General features: G+C 43.5%; 1 protein-coding gene across 1 annotated transcript in view; it reads right to left on the bottom strand.

The window, feature by feature from the left end:
* MAP3K15 (mitogen-activated protein kinase kinase kinase 15) overlaps nucleotides 1-21,785 on the bottom strand; it is a 148,107-nt gene extending 126,322 nt beyond the window's left edge. The window contains 1 exon segment of the mRNA XM_060002728.1: nucleotides 21,273-21,785. Coding sequence (XP_059858711.1) covers nucleotides 21,273-21,612 — 340 coding nt within the window. The 5' untranslated portion in view covers nucleotides 21,613-21,785.
* Nucleotides 21,786-22,062: the final 277 nt, after the last annotated feature.

Below are 22,062 nucleotides of genomic sequence, written 5' to 3'. Positions count from 1 at the left end.
TAATATGGGAAAGGAAATAGTTTATCATAGTCCAGGAAGCACAGAGAGTCCCATACAAGATAAATCCAAGAAGAAACACGCCAAGACACAATTAATCAAACTATCAAAAATTACATACAAAGAAAAAATATTAAAAGCAGCAAGGGAAAAACAACAAATAACACACAAGGGAATCCCCATAAGATTAACAGCTGATCTTTCAGCAGAAACTCTGCAAGCCTGAAGGGAGTGGCAGGACATATTTAAAGTGATGAAGGAGAAAAACCTACAACCAAGATTACTCTACCCAGCAAGGATCTCATTCACATTTGACCTTAACAGACAAGCAAAAGCTAAGAGAATTCAGCACCACCAAACCGGCTTTACAACAAATGCTAAAGGAACATCTCTAGGCAGGAAACACAAGAGAAGGAAAAGACCTACAATAACAAACCCAAAACAATTAAGAAAAATGGAATAGGAACATACATTATCAATAATTACCTTAAATGTAAATGGATTAAATGCTCCAACCAAAAGACACAGATTGGCTGAATGGATACAAAAACAAGACCCATATATGTGCTGTCTACAAGAGACCCACTTCAGACCTAGGGACACATACAGACTGAAAGTGGGGGGATGGAAAAAGATATTCCATGCAAATGGAAACCAAAAGAAAGCTGGAGTAGCAATTCTCATATCAGACAAAATAGACTTTAAAACAAAGACTATTACAAGAGACAAGGATGGACATTACATAATGATTAAGGGATCAATCCAAGAAGAAGATATAACAATTGTAAATTTTGATGCACCCAACATAGGAGCACCTCAATACATAAGGCAAATGCTAACAGCCATAAAAGGGGATACTGACAGGAACACAAACACAGTAATGGACTTTAACACCCCACTTTCACCAACGGACAGACCATCCAAAATGGAAATAAATAAGGAAACACAAGATTTAAATGATACATTAAACAAGATGGACTTAATTGATATTTATAGGACATTCCATCCAAAACAACAGAATACACAGTCTTCAAAAGTGCTCATGAAACAGTCTCCACGACAGATCATATTGTGGGTCAGAAAATCAAGCCTTGGTAAATTTAAGAAAATTGAAATTGTATCAAGTATGTTTTCGGACCACAACGCTATGAGACTAGATATCAATTACAGGAAAACATCTGTAAAATATACAAACACATGGAGGCTAAACAATACACTACTTAATAACCAAGAGATCACTGAAGAAATCAAAGAGGACATCAAAAAATACCTAGAAATGACAATGAAAACACAACGACCCAAAACCTATGGGATGCAGCAAAAGCAGTTCTAAGAAGGAAGTTTATAGCAATACAATCCTACCTTAAGAAACAGGTAACATCTCAAATAAACAACCTAACCTTACACCTAAAGCAATTAGAGAAAGAAGAACAAAAAACCCCCAAAGTTAGCAGAAGGAAAGAAATCATAAAGATCACATCAGAAATAAACGAAAAAGAAATGAAGGAAACGATAGCAAAGATCAGTAAAACTAAAAGCTGGTTCTTTGAGAAGATAAACAAAATTGATAAACCATTAGCCAGACTTATCAAAAAAAAGGGAGAAGACTCAAATCAACAGAATTAGAAATGAAAAAGGAGAAGTAACAACTGACACTGCAGAAATACAAAGGATCATGAGAGATTACTACAAGCAACTATATGCCAATGAAATGGACAACCTGGAAGAAATGGACAAATTCTTAGAAATGAACAAACTTCCGAGACTGAACCAGGAAGAAATAGAAAATATGAACAGACCAAACACAACCACTGAAATTGAAACTGTGATTAAAAATCTTCCAACAAACAAAAGCCTAGGACCAGATGGCTTCGCAGGCAAATTCTATCAAACATTTATAGAAGAGCTAACACCTATCCTTCTCAAACTCTTCCAAAATGTAGCAGAGGGAGGAACACTCCCAGACTCCTTCTATGAGGCCACCGTCACCCTCATACCAAAACCAAAGATGTCACAAAGAAAGAAAACTACAGGCCAATATCACCGATGAACATAGATGCAAAAATCCTCCACAAAATACTAGCAAACAGAATCCAACAGCACATTAAAAGGATCATACACCATGATCAAGTGGAGTTTATCACAGGGATGCAAGGATTCTTCAATATATGCAAATCAATCAATGTGATACACCATATTAACAAATTGAAGGAGAAAAACCATATGATCATCTCAAAAGGTGCAGAGAAAGCTTCTGACGAAATTCAACACCCATTTATGATAAAACCCTCCAGAAAGTAGGCATAGAGGGAACTTACCTCAATATAATAAAGGCCATATATGACAAACCCACAGCCAACATCGTCCTCAATGGTGAAAAACTGAAAGCATTTCCACTACGATCAGGAACAAGACAAGGTTGCCCACTCTCACCACTATTATTCAACATAGTTTTGGAAGTTCCAGCCACAGCAATCAGAGAAGAAAAAGAAATAAAAGGAATCCAAATCGGAAAAGAAAAAGTAAAGCTGTCACTGCAGATGACATGATACTATACATAGAGAATCCTAAAGATGCTACCAGAAAACTACTAGAGCTAATCAATGAATTTGGTAAAGTAGCAGGATACAAAATTAATGCACAGAAATCTCTGGCATTCCTATACACTAATGATGAAAAATCTGAAAGTGAAATCAAGAAAACACTCCCATTTACCATTGCAACAAAAAGAATAAAATATCTAGGTATAAACCTACCTAAGGAGACAAAAGACCTGTATGCAGAAAATTATAAGAACCCGATGAAAGAAATTAAAGATGATACCAACAGATGGAGAGATATACCATGTTCTTGGATTGGAAGAATCAACATTGTGAAAATGACTCTACTACCCAAAGCAATCTACAAATTCAATGCAATCCTTATCAAACTACCAATGGCATTTTTCACAGAACTAGAACAAAAAGTTTCACAATTTGTATGGAAACACAAAAGACCTCAAATAGCCAAAGCAATCTTGAGAAAGAAAAACGGAGCTGGAGGAATCATGCTCCCTGACTTCTGACTACGAAGCTACATTAATCAAGACAGTACGGTACTGGCACAAAAACAGAAATATAGATCAATGGAACAGGATAGAAAGCCCAGAGATAAACCCACGCACCTGTGGTCAACTAATGTACGACAAACGAGTCAGGAACATACAATGGAGAAAAGACAATCTCTTCAATAAGTGGTGCTGGGAAAACTGGACAGCTACATGTAAAGGCATGAAATTAGAACATACTCTAACACCATACACAAAAATAAACAAAATGGATCAAAGACCTAAATGTACGGCTAGACACAATAAAACTCTTAGAGGAAAACAGAGGCAGAACACTCTCTGACATAAATCTAAGCAATATGTTTTTTGAACCACCTCCTAGAGTACTGAAAATAAAAACAAAAATAAACAAATGGGACCGAATTAAACTTAAAGGCTTCTGTACAGCAAAGGAAACCATATTCAAAATGAAAAGACAACCCACAGAATGGGAGAAAATATCTGCAAACAAAGCGACAGACAAGGGATTAATCTCCACAATATACAAACAGCTCATGCAGCTCTATGTCCAAAAAAAAAAAAACCAATCAGAAAATGGGCAGAAGATCTAAATAGACATTTCTCCAAAGAAGATATACAGATGGCCAAAAACCACGTGACAAGATGCTCAACATCACTAATTTTCAGAGAAATGCAAATCAAAACTACAATGAGATATATCACCTCAGACTGGTCAGAGTGGCCATCATCAAAAGGTCTACAAACAATAAATGCTGGAGAGGGTGTGGAGAAAAGGGAACCCTCCTACATTGTTGGTAGGAATGTAAACTGGTAAAACCACTATGGAGAAGAGTATGGAGATTCCTTAAAAACCTAAAAATAGAACTACCATATGATCCAGCAATCCCACTCCTGGGCATATATCCGGAGAAAACCATAATTCAAAAAGATACACACACCCTAATGTTCACTGCAGCACTATTTACAATGGTCAAGACATGGAAGCAACCTAAATGTCCACTGACAGACGAATGGATAAAGAAGATGTGGTAGTGGGCTCCCCTGGTGGCACAATGGTTAAGAATCCACCTGCCATTGCAGGGGACACGGGTTTGAGCCTTGGTCCTGGAAGATCCCACATGCCGCAGAGCAACTAAGCCCGTGCACCACAACTACTGAGCCTGCACTCTAGAGCCCGTGTGCCACAACTACTGAAGCCCTCGTGCCTAGAGTCCGTGCTCCTCAACAAGAGAAGCCACCACAATGAGAAGCCTGCGCACCTCAACAAAGAGTAGGCCCTGCTCGTTGCAACTAGAGAAAGCCCTTGCACAGCAACGAAGACCCAATGCAGCCAAAAATTAAAAAGATGTGGTACATATATACAATGGAATGTTACCGTGCCATGAAAAATAATGAAATAATGCCATTTGCAGCAACATGGATGGACCTAGAGATCATCATACTAAGTGAGGAAAGAGAAAGGCAAACAGCATATGGTATCACTCATATGTGGAATCTAATTTTTAAAAATGATACAAATGAACTTTTTTACAAAACAGAAACAGACTCACAGATCTTGAAATCAAACTTACGGTTACAAAAGGGGAAACGTGGGGGAAATGATTAATTAAGAGATTGGGATTAACATATACACGCTACTATATCTATAAAACAGATAACCAACAAGGACATACTGTATAGCACAGGAAACTCTACTCAATATTCTGTGATAACTGATGTGAGAAAAGAATCTGAAAAAGAATTGATATATGTATATGTATAACTGAATCACTTTGCTGTACACCTAAAATTAACACAACATTGTAAATCAACTATACTTCAATAAAATTTTTTAAAAAACAGGACAGATTGATATTGCCACTCAAAAAAAAATTCCAAGTAACTCACGTTCAATTGTAAAAACACCTCAAACCCAAAGTTGACCTTTTTGTCCGACATGTGTCACTCGGGCCAACTGACTGAGTTTGCTTGCAGAATTTCTACCACAATATTTGACCAGCTTACTTTTAGAACTTTTAAGACACTAAGTTAGTAGATTATAAATGATAAATATGATAAAATGTCAGATTGGAATTTTTATTATATATGCAGAATTGAGGGTTTTTTCCCCCTAAAGGGACTATAAATTTCCTAAATGCTTTAATCATCACAGCAGTCACTTGCTCTGCCATTTACAAAACACTTCCATAGACATCTTGGTTGAATTTTAGAACCACCCTTTGAGGCAGGCAGCATCGGTAACTGGCTCTACTTTGCAGGTGGGGAAATGAAGCAGAGAGTAACAGATTCGCCCAAGGTCACACAGCTAGGGCATGGCAGAGTCCTGTGCTGCCCAGGGCCCAGATGACACTTACTACTTATTGGACTCACTTTCTGAAATTGAGCCACCAAGGGGAGGGAAGGGCAAAACAGTTTATTTATCAATCTTAGGCAAACAGATCACAGAAAAAAAGGAAGAGGTCAAATTCAGATTTTCATTGACAAATGCACCCTGTGCTCTAATTACCTTCTAGTTCCCTCTGACGTAGGCCAGTCTCAGGGGAAAAGCCTGCATAAACTAAACCATCCTCCGTGACCGTGGACCCCACATACACCCTCTACCTATCTTGGCTGGACAAACCTTAAGAAGCGATACGCCATCAGGGACTGCAAAAAGCCAAGGTTCAAATCTATTCTTAGCAGGAAAGTATCTGAATTTAAAAGCAAAGTGTCCTTCAAACAAACAATTTAAGAATAAATTATAATGATCTCACTACATGTTTATATAAAACAAGAAAGACGGATGATGTATAGGATTTTAGTTCATTAAAAACTTTTGAACATTAGTTTATTGAAATGTCTTAAAAGGAGTAAGTAAAACTTACTAAGTTTTACTTAGTAAGTAAAGTAAACTTTTACTTAGTAAGTAAGTAAACTTTCTACTGTGGTTTAAAAGTATCTGATTTCCGGGCTTCCCTGGTGGCGCAGTGGTTGGGAGTCCACCTGCCGATGCAGGGGACACGGGTCTGTGCCCCGGTCCGGGAAGATCCCACATGCCGCGGAGCGGCTGGGCCCGTGAGCCATGGCCGCTGAGCCGGCGCGCCGGAGCCTGTGCTCCGCAACGGGAGAGGCCACAACAGTGAGAGGCCCGCGTACCGCAAAAAAAAAAAAAAGAAAAAAAGAAGTATCTGATTTCCAAAGCAAAGCATTCGTCAGTGAAACGATATGATGGCAAATGACTTACCATATAGTAATCCTGAGACTGTACTGGCTCATGCCGGTCCTTAAATATATTCCAGGTTATCTGTAAGCCTATCTTGCTCCCAGCGGAAAATAAGAAATAATGAATATAAGTAAGGTTGGCTGTGCCTAAATGAAAACAACTAGATTTTAGAACAATTTTCCTGCTACAGACATTGTAAAAAAAAAAAAAAAAAAATCTGATTGGATTTATGGCAACACTGGCCATCTAAAAGCCACCTAAAAACAACAGAGCCCAGATTTACTGGACAGGAGGCACCTCTAGTAACTCCTACCAGAATTTAGATCTTACTTCATCCACTGCTGCTCAATTCCAACATACTTGAGGGCAGGTCAATGGAAAGAATCTGTGAAGTGGAGGAGACAGCCTACGAATTCAGCGTCAGGAAGTCAACAAATCCTTACCAAGTGCCACGTGGGATGGGTACTAGTTGCTTGGAGTATTAAGTTTCAACTGGCAGTGGGGTTGGGGGAGAGTGGGGACATCAGTAAACTATATCCTGTCCCCCATATTTTGCTTTCTAGTGTCTTTTTTTGGTAAGAATGACCTAAAAATAAATCATTTTTATACTTTATAAGTACGATTGAGATATGTCCATTTACCAGTTTTTTCAAAAGAAAGATGCCATATATAAGCAAACTATGTTTACTCACAGAGGTGAATGGATTCACTGGGCTTAATTTCAGACCACTCACAGTGAAGTATCTGTGATATAAAGTATAGCATAATTTAAGCCACGTATATGTTGCTCTTCCACTAACAAGAGAAGAAAACTGTGTAGCATTATGCTGCAAACTGGGGTGCATTCATCACTTCAAACGGCAACAGTGTCGCCATCATCATCCGTGATGCCACACTTCACAGTTTCGCCTCCGGGCTCCCTGGGAGCCTCTGACTATACTACCTCATACTTTCACCTTCGGCAGCTTCCTTCCACTCTTTTATAAAGGGATCTGCTTTGACATGACTCTCTTTGGCAAACTTTTTGCGACATATTTCTTAAAGGCTTTTCTAAGCAGCAGCTAATGACCTCCTCTTCCAAAAGTTCTGTGTCATACATCACCTTCAAGATGTGGGCAGCTTTAGAGAAGGAGAACTTGATGTACTGCTACTGCACGCTGTGATGAGGGTAATGCTGAGCTTTCCTGTTTATACTGGCAAAATTGTAGGAAATTTCTTAATTTGTTCTCTTAATCGTCTCATTAAAATGACCACCAGTCAACACAAGAGGACCCTTGGCTTTTACATCTACTTCAACGATACCCTCTTTCTTTTTAACAGAATCAACTGCTCCTTCAAGGTCATCACTAGGTGCCGGGCCTTTTGCTGAGTTTTCACCCATTCTGCGCTCTAAGCTTCCCAAGTGGTGTGCATCCCCACAGCCTGTGGAGGGCAACTGAGTTCATTTGGTGGTGGTGATGGTGGTGACTCGTTGCTAGATATGGGGCCATTTTTCTTTCTCTTTAAGCCTTCTAATTTCCTTTTTTCCCCCCATGTACCCATTTCCTTTTTCTTAGGTGGTTCTTGGAGAATGAATATGCAGCCCTTATGATCTGCATCAAGCATGCCTCACTAGCCACAGGCTTTACAAAAATTACTTAGCAAGAACAAGTATTTTGGATGCAAGGTTTTCATTCTCAGGACAGAGAACACGTTTTTTAATGAACCCACCCACCAAGTCTTGAAACTTTAGCCTTGTGAGATCCAACGACAATCCAATGGTCATTCTAAACATCAAAATGGTCTTTGCTCCCAGCTCACAACCAATTGTGAGGGATACACTGGAGGCCAATCAAGCACCTTTATCATGTCAACCATCTCCTTTTGTTCCATTTATTCTATTTCTTTTGCCCCCCAACCTTAACAGTCACACAGAGTATCAGGTATGGACAGAACTGGTCTGATACAATGCAGCTGGCATTGAGGCGATTTTTGCTTACTGGTAAGCTTGGTAAGATGCAGAGATATTTTATTATATTCTGGTTACTACTGCTGCGTGAAAAAATCACCTCAAAATTTAATGGTACAAGTTTGAGTTCTGGTTCCAAGTTAAGATGGAATAAATACATCCCACCCTGTCTTCTCCATGAATGCAGCTATAAAAACTAGACAGAGTGGATGGAATAGCTATTTTAGGAGTGTGAAAAGTAAGTGGTAGCGAGCAGCCTGGAGAAGACGACTAGATTTCAGAGAACCACCAAATCGACAGCCAGTTCCACACTTTCCCCCAGTCTCCCCCAGCCTGGCCTAAAGGCAGCCTGAAACCCAGAACTGGGCGTTAGGTGCGGACACAGACAGCATCAGGAGAAACCCTCTAGAAAAAGGCAGGAAAGGGGCCTCCTAATGCTCAGAGAGAGTGAGGGAATTCTCTACGTCTTCCTCTTCCTTGTCCTCTTGTACCCCCAGGGCCCCTGCAATCCCGCAGTGGTGACAGCAGAGACAGTCAGTGGCAGAGCGGGCCCACAGATGCCTGGAACTCCGAGAGGGCAATCTTTTGCTCTAGTTGAAGGAGCTGTGGTCCCAAGGGTGGTAGCGGTGAATCTCCATTGCTTTTTTTTTCTCCTTCTGAATGCCTGGCCTCAGACATGGGCCCAGTTGTGGGAAGTGTGAGGCCGAATGGAATAACTGGCCACAGGACTGAAAAGGCAGCCCCAGTTAACCAGAGAAATCACAAAGCTGAACAGCACTAAAAGGGCTTTGAAGTCAGAACTGACACCACAACTGAAACGGACCTTGGCAACTTGAAACAACTAGGCCGACTGCCTGCTAAAGCAAAAATATCAACAGACTCCACAGGATATAAACAAGGGCCAGAATCTCATAAAATAATATTCAAAATGCTCAGGATAGGCTCCTCAATTACTTGGCATTCAAAGACGCAGGAAAATGTCAACTCACATGAGAAAAGACAATGGGCAGACTCCAATGACAAGATGATCCAGACATGAGAATTATCTGACAATGACTTTAAAGCAGTTATTATAAAAAGTCTCCAAGAAGTGAGGGTAAACACTCCTGAAAAGAATGGAAAAAATAGAAAGTCTTAACAACTAAAGAGCCAAATGAAACTTTTAGGAACGAAAATTTTAATAAGCAAAAGAAAAAACTCACTAGAGGGGCTCACAAGAAGAATGGAGATGATAGAGGGTCAGTGAAATTAAAGACGGTTCAATGGAAATGATCCAGTCTGAACAACAGAAAAAAGACAAAGGGTTTAGGCCCCAATGCAGAAAGATCTCCTAGGGACTTCCCTGGTGGCACAGTGGTTAGGAATCCGCCTGCCAATGCAGGGGACACGGGTTTGAGCCCAGGTCCGGGAAGATCCCACATGCCACGGAGCAACTAAGCCCGTGCACCACAACTACTGAGCCTGTGCTCTAGAGCCCGTGCTCCGCAAATGAGAGAAGCCACCGCAATGAGAGGCCCATGCACTGCAACGAAGGGTAGCCCCCGCTCGCCGCAACTAGAGAAAGCCGGCACACAGCAATGAATACCCAATGCAGCCAAAAATAAATAAATAAATTTATTTAAATAAAAAAGAAAGATCTCCTAGAAATCAAGACCCTCTCCCAAAGACCCATAAACCAATAGGAAAAAAGGGGGGAGGGTTATAGATAGATAGCGCTAAGAAAAAAAGGGAAATATGCTCAACTTCGCTCAGAGTAAGAGAAATACAAACGAAAACTAATCGAGATATCATCCCTCAACCATCAGGTTAACAAGAGTCTAAAATATTGGCAACCTATTTTATTACTGAGGCTGTAAAGAAAGATAATGCTATAACCCACAGATAGGAATCTGACACTGTTTACCAAAATTACAGGTGCATTTATTCTTTAATTCACAAATACCACTTTGGGCTACCTAATCACAAATACACCCATACATGTATTAAATGGCCCATGTATGAAGTTATTCATCGCAGCTTAGTAGCAAAAAACTATACATCCAGGTGTCCCGTAAAAAAGGTATTGGTAGAATAAACAATGATACATCCACCCAATGAAGTACTATTCAGCTATAAAGAATAAGGAAGATTCCCATATTCTGATTTGGAAAGGTGTCCTGGCTAAACTGTATTTGGTCTGGTACCTTTTAAGTAAGAAAGGGAGAATAAGAATGCCAGACAGTACATATTTTCGGCTCTGTGGGCCACACAGTCTCCACCATTGTAGCCCCAAAGTGGCCACAGGAGAATGGATGCGTTCCAATAAAACTTTAGTTACAAGATAAAGGCAGCCAGCTTACAGGTTGTAGCTTGCTGACAACGGACATAAAGAAACACTGAAAGGATGAATAAGAAACTAAAAAAACTTAGAGGAAACAGCACAGATGGGATAAAAACAGACAAATTGGACTTCAAAATTAAAAACTCATGCGTTAAAGAACAGCATCAAGAAAGTTAAAAGATAAATCACCGAACGGGAGAAAATATTTGCAAATCGTATATCTGACAAGGGATTATGTCTCCAGATTATATAAAGGATTCTTACAGCTCAACAAGATGTCAAATAGCCCAACTGAAAAAAAGGACAAAGGATTTGAAAAGACATTTCTGCAAAGATATACAAATGGTCAATAAACACATGAAAAGACATTCAACATCCTTAGTCATCAAGGAAATTCAAATCAAAACCAAAATGAGATAACACTTCAAACCTACTAGGATGACTATAATTTAAAAAAGAAAGACAGAAAATAACAAGTGTTGGTGAGGATGTGGTGAAATTGGAACGCTCACACATTGCTGATGGGAATGTAAAATGGTGCAGCTGCTTTGGAAAATTTTTCTGGAAAGGAGTTCCTCAAAAGGTTAAATATAAGGTGGATGCAACCCAAGTGTCCATCAATGGATGAATGGATAAACAAAATGTGGTCTATCCATACAGCAGAGTATTATTCAGCCTTAAAAAGGAAGGAAATTCTGACACATGCTACAACATGGATGAACTTTGAGGACATTACGCTAAATGAAAAAAGCCAGCCACACACACACCCAGAACACTGTACGATTCCACTTACAAAACGTACCTAGAGTAGTCAAACTCAGAGACAGAAAGTAGAATGGTGGTTACTGGTAGCTGGGGGAAGGGCAGAGTGGGGAATCGCGGTTTAATGGGTACAGAGTTCTCGTTTTGTAAGATGAAAGAGTTCTGGAGACTGGTTACACAACAATATGAATGTACCACACTACTGAAAGGCACACTTAGAAACAGTTAAGATGGTAAATTTTATGATGTGTTTCTTTATCACAATAAAAAACTTGTAAGAGAACATTAGAGTTACCATATGACCCAGAAATCCCACTGCTAGGTGTATACCCGAGAGAAATGCAAACACAAGTCCACACAAAAACTTGTAGCATTATTCACAACAGCCCAAACTGAAAATAACCCCATCAACGGAAGGATGGAAAAATACAATGTGGTGTATCCATACAACAAAATACTATTCAGCAATAAAAAAGTAATGAAGTACTGATACATGCCACAACATGGATGAATCTTGAAAACACATTAAGTGAAAGAAGACAGTCACAACGAACCAGCATTACACGATTCCATTTATATTGAATAAACAAATCTCTAGAGACAGATAGTTGTTACTCCTGGCCAGGCTGGCAAACAGAAGCGATCATACTCTGAGGTGCTGTCGGCATTCACTTGTCTTTTTTGATCCACGTGCTGGGTTACATGGTGTGTACAGTTTGTGAAAAGTCACAGAGCAGTACACAAGACTGTACCCTTTCCTGTATATATGCTATACCTCAATTAGAAGGAAAAATCAAGAGCTCATCACAAAGCGGGGTTTTGTGCCTTCTCACCTCCTTTCTGCAGCACAGGACCAGGAATGGAGTTAGCATGGATCTCCAACCTCAAAACTTAGGGAAAAAAAATTTTTTTTTAACCAACTGCAGAACTATAACTCGACCCTACAACAGGATGATCGTCCAAAGGATGTGAGCCCCCAGTCTTTACTATTTCACAGAGCACATTTCCTTCCATACTGAGGTTCTGGTGTGTTTATTGCTGGGAGCAAAAGGAAGGCAAAGACATGGGGGACTGACATTTACTGAGCACTTACTAAGTTCAGGGCACTTGAATCTCTACCTAAAGGTTTGTTAAATGGGGGTCAGAGATGTTAAGTAAGTTATCCAGGGTCACACAGCCTATAAATGACAGGGCAGAAATTAAAACCTGATCCGTAAAGCCAATGTCCTTTCGCCTCTGCCACTCGTATTGCTGGGCGCAGTGGGATACAACGATGGAACACATGTTGGTAAAGTTTCATCACGGATCTGTTTTGTCAGTTTTTACTCCAGAAGGCAGAAAGGCAATTTGCCTAAAGGACAACCTGCATTTCATACACGTTCCTGGATGGTGAGATGAAAGAGAGGCAGCCATGGTCCTGCCAGCTAGACTCCAAGTCCTGGGAGTACTCATCCAGGGGCAAGACCCATCTCCCGGATGTTTAAAGCAAGGTGTCAGGCTTGGTTTATCCAAAGTCACCTGTGTCAAACTGAATTTGAGATGAATCACAGCCCTCAATGTAAAAGCTAAAACTATAAAGCTTTCAGAAGAACACGTAGAAGAGGAGCCTCAAAACCACAACCTGGACGTAGGCAAAGATTTCTTAGACAGGACACAGAAGGCAAACTTAACAGGAAAAGAGCCTAAATTAGATTTAATCAAAGTTAAAATTTTCTGCTCATCAAATGTCACAAGTAGATGAATAAGCAAGCCACAGTCTGGGAGCAAATGTTCACAAAATATACTTCCGACAAAGCACTTGAATCCGGAATACATAAAGAACTCTTCTAATTCAATACTAAGATGACAACCCAACTAAACGGGTAAATGGCTTGAACAGACATCTCACAAAGGAAGGTGTCTGCATGGCTAAACAGCACATGAAAAGGTGCTCAACATCACTGATCATCAGGGAAAGGTGACTTAAAACCATAATGAGAAACCACCACACCCCCCAACTAGCAGGGCCAAAATAGAAAAGCTCAGTAATACAAAGTGCTGGTGAGGGTACGAAGCCACGGGAACTCTTGGTGCACCGGTGCTAGGAATATAAAATGGTACCACTTTGAAAAAAAGTTTGGAAGTTTCTTTAATAGTTTAACATACACCTACCCTTTGATCCAGCCATTCCACTCCGAGGTATTTACCCGAGAGGAATAAAAAACATTTGCCATTAAAAAGACCTACAGACAAATGTTCACAGTAGCTTGATTTATAATAGCCCCAAACTGGGAACAACCCAAACGTCCTTCAACAGGAGAATAGCTAAACCAACTGTGATATATTCACGCAATGGAATAGTACTTGGCATTAAAAAGGAACAAGCTACTGGTAACAGCAACAGTACGGATGAATCTCAAAAAAGTCACGCTGAGTGAAGGAAGCCCGACACTGAAGAATACACACTGCCTGAGTCCATTTACACAAAACTCTAGAAAAGGCAAATCTAATCTAAGCATAAGAGTCATCGCCCCGGGGCCAGGAATGGGAGTGGAAAGGGGAATGAGTGGGAGGGGACATAAGGCAACTTTCTGGGCAGATGGAAACTATATTGTGATAGGATTTGCTTACCTAGGTTTAGCCGTTTCTCAAGGTTGTACAACTAAGATTTGTGCATTTCAATGTATATACATTTTTATACTAACAATGTTGAAACGTATAATCAAGTACGGGGTGGGGAGAGGTCAAGAAGAAATAAAGATGGCAGAATATTAATAATTGTTGAAGCTGCGTAATGCACATGCTTGAAATTTTCCATAATAAAAGAATTGAAGAAAAAAATCATTTACATCGAATGCTCCCGCTCTCCCCCTGCCCCTCCGTGTCCAGTTCTGCCTGGCCGCTGGGCTGCCCTCCCGCAGCCCCAGCTCCTGAGTGAACTCTGCTTCCTGCCAAGGTCTGCCGCTTGACTCCTTTCTGCTCTACAACTCCCCACTGCCAACCAAGCCCCTATAACCGCCAGGCATTTTTGGCAAGCCCTGTCACACCCAATAGCTCAAAACCTGTTCAAGGGACTGGGAAACAACAAGCTTTCCAGCTTGCTTTTCAAGAGTTCAGTCCTCTCCCGCCTACACTGTCTGACCAGGATTTAAACAGCACCTATCTCAAAGCCTGATACTTGGAAGGCTTTAAAAGATAGTTTATGGCTTGTATTCCAAAAATACGTCTGTAAGTTGACAACTGGGAACTGAACATGCATTTTCCTGCATAACAAATAATATACAGCCAGTAATGCAGTGGTCCAGTCCACAAGTATCTATCTACCCACTGTATGCACTCAAGGCTCCAACAGCAATGCCTCAATTCAATGCTACAGGTGCAATGCTTCTCTCATCAGTCAGTTCACATGACTAAAAGTTGAGGAAAGTTCCAGGCTCAATGCTGAGTCAGTAGCAGTAAAAGTGGTTCAAAAGGAAGGAGGCTCCGGGAAGGGCCCCTCTGAGCAAGCCAGAAGCCACGTGCAGCAGAGGACAGCTGAGGTCCGGCCAGCGGCTCGTGTGCACGGGTCCCTGGGTGTACAGTCATTGTTGCCTGAGCCGGCTGGTGGGGAGAGAGGAAAAGTGGGAGAAGGCTTCTGACTTACAGCCCCATCTTTAATCTCCTATTGCACTTGCTTGAAATAAAATCACATTTATATTATAGAAAATAAACATTATAGAACATGTGGACAAACAACAAGAACCAGTCTGCCCAGCACACAATCCAAACCACTGTTTCCATTCCAGTGTGGCCGGTGTGAGCTGTTCTAGTCTCTTCTATTAGATATGTACCACCCAGAAATGTGTCGTTACGATGTACCTTATTTTTTAATAAAATCACAATCGCACTATGCCTGGCCACCATTTTCACCTTGGTTTCTATAGGAAACCACATTCTGATTTCCTTTTGAGGGTGCCCAACAAATTTTGCTTCATCTCGACAGGAGAAACCAAGTGTCATCTGTGTCCACTGAGAGTTATTCTAAAAAGGAGCTGGATACATATTCCTAGGAAACACTCAAAGTGTAGCAAAGAAAAGTGCATCTGGTTCCCCGCCATTGAAGAGTTCACTGTCTGGCAGAAGATCAACCATTAAATCAATAATTATTTAATCGCAATTGTGTTACTTGCTAGGAAAGAAAACCACAGTGTGTGTACAACTGACGGGGGGGCGGGAGAAGTTCGTGAAGGCTTCTGTGAAGACCTGAGATGTGAAGGCTGAAGGAGCTTTGGGCAGAGGAGGACTGCCAGGTGGTGGAGGGTGCCAGGATACGGTGGCTTCTAAGCAGATGACATGGACTGGAATGCACCGAGATTGGCCCAACCTTGAAAGACCAGTTACAAAGCTGCTGACAGTAAGCTGGGTGAGAGAAGCAAATGCTTGGACCAAGATGGTGGCAGGCATTTCTAGCAGAATGCACAGCAGGCTATATTAGTCAGGATGAGCTAGGCTGTGCTGACACATCAGACAAATCCCCCAAATTTCAGGGGCTTCACTGCCATCTTGAACACACAACCTCAAGTTTGCCATGACAGAGGCAAACTTCCCTGGTAGAGAGAAGGGAAGCAGGTTTGAAAACCATTTGGAAGCAACAGGCTGGATTTGGCCATGAGGGACAGGGTGGAGTCAAGAATGACTCCTAGGTTTCTGACTTGAACTGCTAAATCGATGATTTCACTCATCAAAGTTTACTTACATAAGGGAAGGCAATGTCTAATATTGCCCTTACATTCTGCTGGAACTATTCATAGATTTGGCCAGTCTCCTGACCATGTATAGGTGGCACACCAAACGTGCATTCTACGACCACCACAGCCATGTGTCCACAGGACTGTCTTCCTTGGAACTTCGTGCATTTTCCAGAATGGTGAGGAAAGGGTATGCACCAAATTATTAGAAGTCTTAAGACACCTTTAAGTCGCTCTGGCTCTCTCTTTTCTTTTCTAATATTTATTTATTTATTGGGCTGTGCCGGGTCTTAGCTGCAGCATGCGGAACCTTTTCAGTTGCAGCATGCGGGATCTAGTTCCCTGACCAGGGACTGAACCCGGGCCCCCTGCATTCGGAGTGTGGATTCTTAGCCACTGGACCACCGGGGAAGACCCTACGTCTCTTTCTTAAGCAGGAGCCAATGCACCTGTGGATTAAGCCCATTAAAGTCAGCTGAGAGATACATTCAGGCATTTCTAGCAGAACGCACAGCACGCTGTATTAGTCAGGATGAGCTACGCGATGCTGCCACATCAGACAAATCCCCCAAATTCCAGGGGCTTCACTGCCATCTTGAACACACAACCTTCAAGTTTGCCATGACAGAGGCAAAGAGAGATGGAGGCGGCGTATCATCTAACTCTCAGTCGCTTTCAAAGTGACACTTGTTGATGCTGCTCACATTTCATTGGCCAGCACTCGTCAAAAGAACCCCAGCTAACTGCAAAGGAGATTAGGCAATGTGGAAGACTCTACGGAAGCCTGGTGGGCACGCTCTATGCCACATAACGCATCAAGCGAACGAAGAATCCATGAATAACATCATAGAAGGTGAAGCGAGACACAACCCACATGAAGGGCAGAGAATGGAACTAGAGCTGGCCTCATTTTAAACCATTATATATCCTTTTTTGTTGCAAAAATCCCAATCTTACTGTTGGCTAAAAACTAACAGAATCACTTCAGTGTCATTTAATACAAAAGGAAAAAATTACCTAGCCTCCAAAACCAGTGAAACCAGGGAAGAAGCTAGAATGTCTCCTCCCATGGCTGGTATGAACCTGATGGCCCAAGCATTTCCATTCCATTTTCTTGGCCCACAGCAGCATAGTGAGGGGCCCCACGATTGGCATATATTTTTACCAGTGACAGTCCATTACATGAGATGACACATGACCTGACTTTCTCTTGGAAAGGCATGCCCTAGGAGACAACTTTCTAGCAGTTGGGCTATATTTTCATAACCCAAGTTGCACTCTCTTACCACTATAAAAACCATCCCCAGGGCTTCCCTGGTGGTGCAGTGGTTGAGAGTCCGCCTGCCGATGTAGGGGACACGGGTTCGTGCCCCGGTCCGGGAAGATCCCACATGCCGCGGAGCGGCTGGGCCCGTGAGCCATGGCCGCTGAGCCTGCGCGTCCGGAGCCTGTGCTCCGCAACGGGAGAGACCACAGCAGCGAGAGGCCCGCGTAACGCAAAAAAAGAAAAGAAAAGAAAAAAAAAACCCACCCCCAAGTCTTAGGAGCCTGACTAAATAAAAGCTTCTCTCTTGCTTATGCAAAATCCAAAGTGGATGATCCTGGTCCTACAGCTATCCTCAGAAGAGTGGTTCAGGGATCCAGGTACCTTCCATCATGTGCTACTGCCATCTTCTACAGCCAGCCTCCAAGGGCCCCACGGAGACCACAGAAAGGGATGAGAGAGTACGGGAAGATCTACTGATATGCCAGCGCCTTGGCCCAAAGTGACAGACATGACTAATACTCACATTTCATTGGCCAGAACTAGTTATATGGCCCACACAGACTCAAAGGGTGCTGGAAAATGTAGTCCCTGCTTCCCAGCAACAAGTAGGAGAATCAACCTCCTGACCACCTAGCTACCTCTGCCACTTTGTATCCTCCAAATGACTCTTGCCAGAAAAGGGGAATCATCAGGACACAGCAAAGTCAAGTAACTAACCTGGAGACTGATGTCTTGGTCTTTTAATCAATGTTCAGGAAATGCAAGGATTTCCGGTTGCAGGTGGCAATACCTCCCAACGTTTAAAATCACTGTGAACATAGCTGAAGAAGAAAATCAGAAGCAGGGCCCCCGAGTCAGGAAAGTAGCATGTATGTGAGGCTCAGAGAGGAGGGAGGGCAGGCAGAGTCAGGCACATCAGGTATGGGAAGCTCACCTGAGTCCCAGGTCCTGATCAAAGGGGCCGTTCTTGTCACTGGAGCAGTTAATAGCTAACTCAATAACCACAATAAATGTATTCAACTACAGCATCCTGGGAGAACAGTTTCTGTGGTCAAGATGTTTGGGAAAGCATGAGACAGAGTTACCCAGGTTTCCTTCCTGTAGGATGTCCGAGTTTTCCATACATTCACAAGCACTGAGAACCTCCAGGAGGGAGACACAGCACGCACCCGAGGAAGCTGCTCTGTGCAAACACACCCAACACACACAGTACATTAGCTAAAGTCGTGACTATGAATTCTGTTCAAGTAGAGAAATGGGCACCTCAACAAAAGGCGCCAAGGCATATTCAGAAAAGGCGGTTTCTTCTAAAAAACAAAAAAAGAGAGACATGTTTTGTTCTCCAAATCCTAGAAGTAACCGAGTGATGGACCCTCACTTGCTGAATTTGATAGCTTTACTGAATTTGAGACTCTCATCTTTGAGGATGGATGCTGGATGTTAAAAACAAACAAACAAACAAAAAACCCAAAAGAAACAAACAAAACACCAGGTCCTTCTATGGGCCAAAGGCACACAGAGATGAGCGTCACCTCTGCTAAAAGTAAAAAGAACGTCCCTCAAAAAATTAAACATAGAATTACCGTTTGACACAGTAATTCCACGTCCCGGTATACACCCAAAAATGTGAAAGCAGAGACTTGAACAGAAATTTATCCACCATGGTCATTACAGCATTATTCACCATAGCCTAAGACATCACGCTAAGTGAAATAAGTCAGTCACAGAAAGACAAATACTTTATGATTCCACTCATATGAGGCATCTAGAGGAGTCAAATTCACAGAGACAGAGGGTAGGACAGTGGGTAGCAGGGGCTGGGGGAGTGAGGAGTGGCAAGTTATTAAGGAGTACAGAGATTCTGTTTGGGATGATGAAAAAGTTCTGGAAATGGAGAGTGGGGATGACTGCATAGCAGTGCGACTGTACTTAATGACTCTGAAATCCACACTTAAAAATGGTTTCAACGGCAAATTTTATATTACGTACACTTTACCATAATTTTTTTTTTAAAAAAAAGCCAATGAGCTGCTCGTCAGCCCTCATGGCTTACGGCGGTTTTCTTTCACAACAGCGCCCACGTGCCCCCTTGCATGGGTTGATAGCTCTCCTGCAGCCCATCAAATCACTCAGGCACTGGTGACACATAACCTCCTATTCAGACCCACAAAGGACCACATAAAACTGCACAAGGAGATGGAAAACACGATCCAACCCAGCCTTGACTCATTATGACAACAGGAGATGGGAAGTGCTTAAATTTCACATCTATGATCCCCCCCCCCCCGCCCGAAACACACCTGGGACAATTCAACAGTTCTTGGAGAGCAAGGTTGTAGAACTTCTACAAAAAAGCCAAAGTGACAGATTTATATCTTTTTGGTGGAGACACCAAAAAGCTGTGAATGGCAGAGATCAGGAAGCCGGGGTGGGGGCGTGGTGTCTGTTTAAATCCGTGAACCGACTTCTTGGAGTTTCGTATATTGTTTGTCAAACCTATGAAAAGAACTTACTGGTTATGATGATGTACTGAAAAACGATTTATTCAAGACCAGGCTGAGGCCAACCAAAGGAGGTACATACTGCAGCTGAAAATTCTAGGCAATGAGGACCCAGAACGAAGGCTTGTTTTACACACACACACACACACACACACACACACACAGAGAAGCAAAGCCACTGCACGCCAATTTTCAGAGTCGGCACCAGCAGGCAGGAGGTTACAGCTGTGCCTAATGGCCAAATGGACATTTAACCATTCAGAGAAGAGTCTGTTCAAACTCCATTTTCAGCAGAGAATGAACAGAAGTCGAGAAAACCGAGTGGTTCCAGGTGAAATGGGCTCCTGAACAACTTTTCTAAAAAAGATGTTGCGCTGAAGAGTCTACTCTGAGTGGTCAGAAACATCCAGGGAGTGTTTTCAGAGGCCCAGCAGCCACTTGTTTAAACAAACTTGTTAAACAGCTTCCAGCTGGGGAGGATTTGCTCTGCAGAAAACAGATCCCGGCAAAGAATGGATGGTAATAAAGCTAGCTTACCATCTCATCAGCACGGTGTGGCCGCCGCCATTTACCTTCTCACAAGCTTTTGGGGTTAGGGCAGGCATGTTACTCCTGTTTGACCAGTAGAGAAACCAAGGCACAGGGTCTCCCAGGTGAACTACTGTCCCACAATGCTTGTGAATATCACCCAAGTGCCAGAGGCTTGTCACATAGCTTCCAAAGGTTCGGTAAGGAAAACAGCCAAGCAACAATCCGTTCCACACCTGGAGGAACTCGTGCCAATCAAAAGTACTGATTTAAGGCTGGGTTCTTCTGGCACACTTATTACAGTGAGCTGAGTGTCCCGTTCCGGCAACGGAGGAGATCCTGAAGCCGGGAATGTTTGTGCACTACAGGATAAAATATATCTGTCACACTGGTAGTAGAGCACAGCCCCACTGTCAATCTGTGTTAAGTGTGCAAAAGAACACCGGGGCATTTCTAAGAGACGCCCCCTCCCCCCCGTCCCCCATTGTAATAGACCATTACCCACCCTTGACTGCAAAATGGAATCATGTGGGAAGCATTCGACAATCCTGAGGCCTCAGATTCTGATATCATTGGTCTGGGATACAGTCTGGGCATTACGAGTTTGAAAAGCTCCCACAGGTGATTCTAACGTGTAGCCAGGGTTGGGACCCACAGGAGTGAGAAACTAACAGATGAATAACTAGTGGAGGGCGGGGAACTCAGCCTCGACTGGGTTACAGGCTGTTTCTTGGATCATCTGATGTTTAAGAAAACTGAAGAATAAAGAACTATGAAAGCCAGGGGCCTCTGTTTTCTTACCTGTAAAGGGTACAAGGCTACCTACTCTGCCCTCCCCAAAAGGTGGGGCGGTCCTGTCGAAAAGAGTCAGCTGGTGCTAGGATGGGGAGGAAGAGATGGTGCTTCGGTGGCGTGGGCGAAGATAAGGAAAACTGGGAGGAATGGGGTGGGGGCGAAAGGGGACACCGCCTCACCTGCGTCGTAGAAGGCGTCGAGCATGGCTGTCTCCCCAAAGTCGAGCTCCCCGAAGGGCACGAAGGTGAGGTGGGCGCCCTCGGCCTCGCAGGTCCGCAGCAAGCACCGCCGCGCCCCCGCCTCGGGGCCGCCGGCCGCGCCACCCTGGGGGCTCTCGCTGCGCACGTACACGGCCCGCAGAGCCCGCCGCGGCCCGCCCCCGCCCTCGGCCGCCCCCTCGGGCTCCAGCGGCCACGCCGGCCCCGCCGCGCCCTCGTCCCCCGGCGGCAGCGGGCACTGTGCGGACTCGGCCGCCACCCCGAGCTCCCCAGCCGGAGGAGCCCCGCCGCCGCTCTCCATGTGGCGTCCCTGCGCGCCCTTCCTTGTCCCACCTCCGCGCGAGTGGCCGGCGGCTGTGGCACCTGCTCCTGCGACGCGGGAAGAGAGCTGGGGAAGCCAGCGCCCGCCGGTGGCCCCGGGACGGGCAGGCGACGGCGGGGCCCCTCGGCTACATACAGAAGCTCCAGCCCCGCAGCCCCCCGAGCGCCCTTTGAAGGCTCGGGAGGGAGGGGCGGGGTCTTCGGACGTCAGGGCGAGCGGAGGGCGGGGGGAGGTCCGGGAAGGGCGGCGGGGCAGGAGCCCGCCGGGCGCCCCCTGCCGCCTCCCCCGGGCAGCGCCCTAAGAAGGGCGGATTCACGAATTTCAGGGTTTTGCTGTTGTTGCCGTCCCTCCAGCCTTAGGAGTCCCATTTTTTTCCCTCAAAACAATTTGAGGCTTTTCAAGCAGAGTAAAAGCTCTTTCAAAGCGCCA

This window comes from Delphinus delphis, chromosome X (genome assembly GCF_949987515.2).
Source record: "Delphinus delphis chromosome X, mDelDel1.2, whole genome shotgun sequence".
NCBI classification, from domain to species: Eukaryota; Metazoa; Chordata; class Mammalia; order Artiodactyla; family Delphinidae; genus Delphinus; species Delphinus delphis.
Note: the sequence above shows the minus strand (reverse complement) of the source record. Positions and strands in the feature narration are given on the sequence as shown.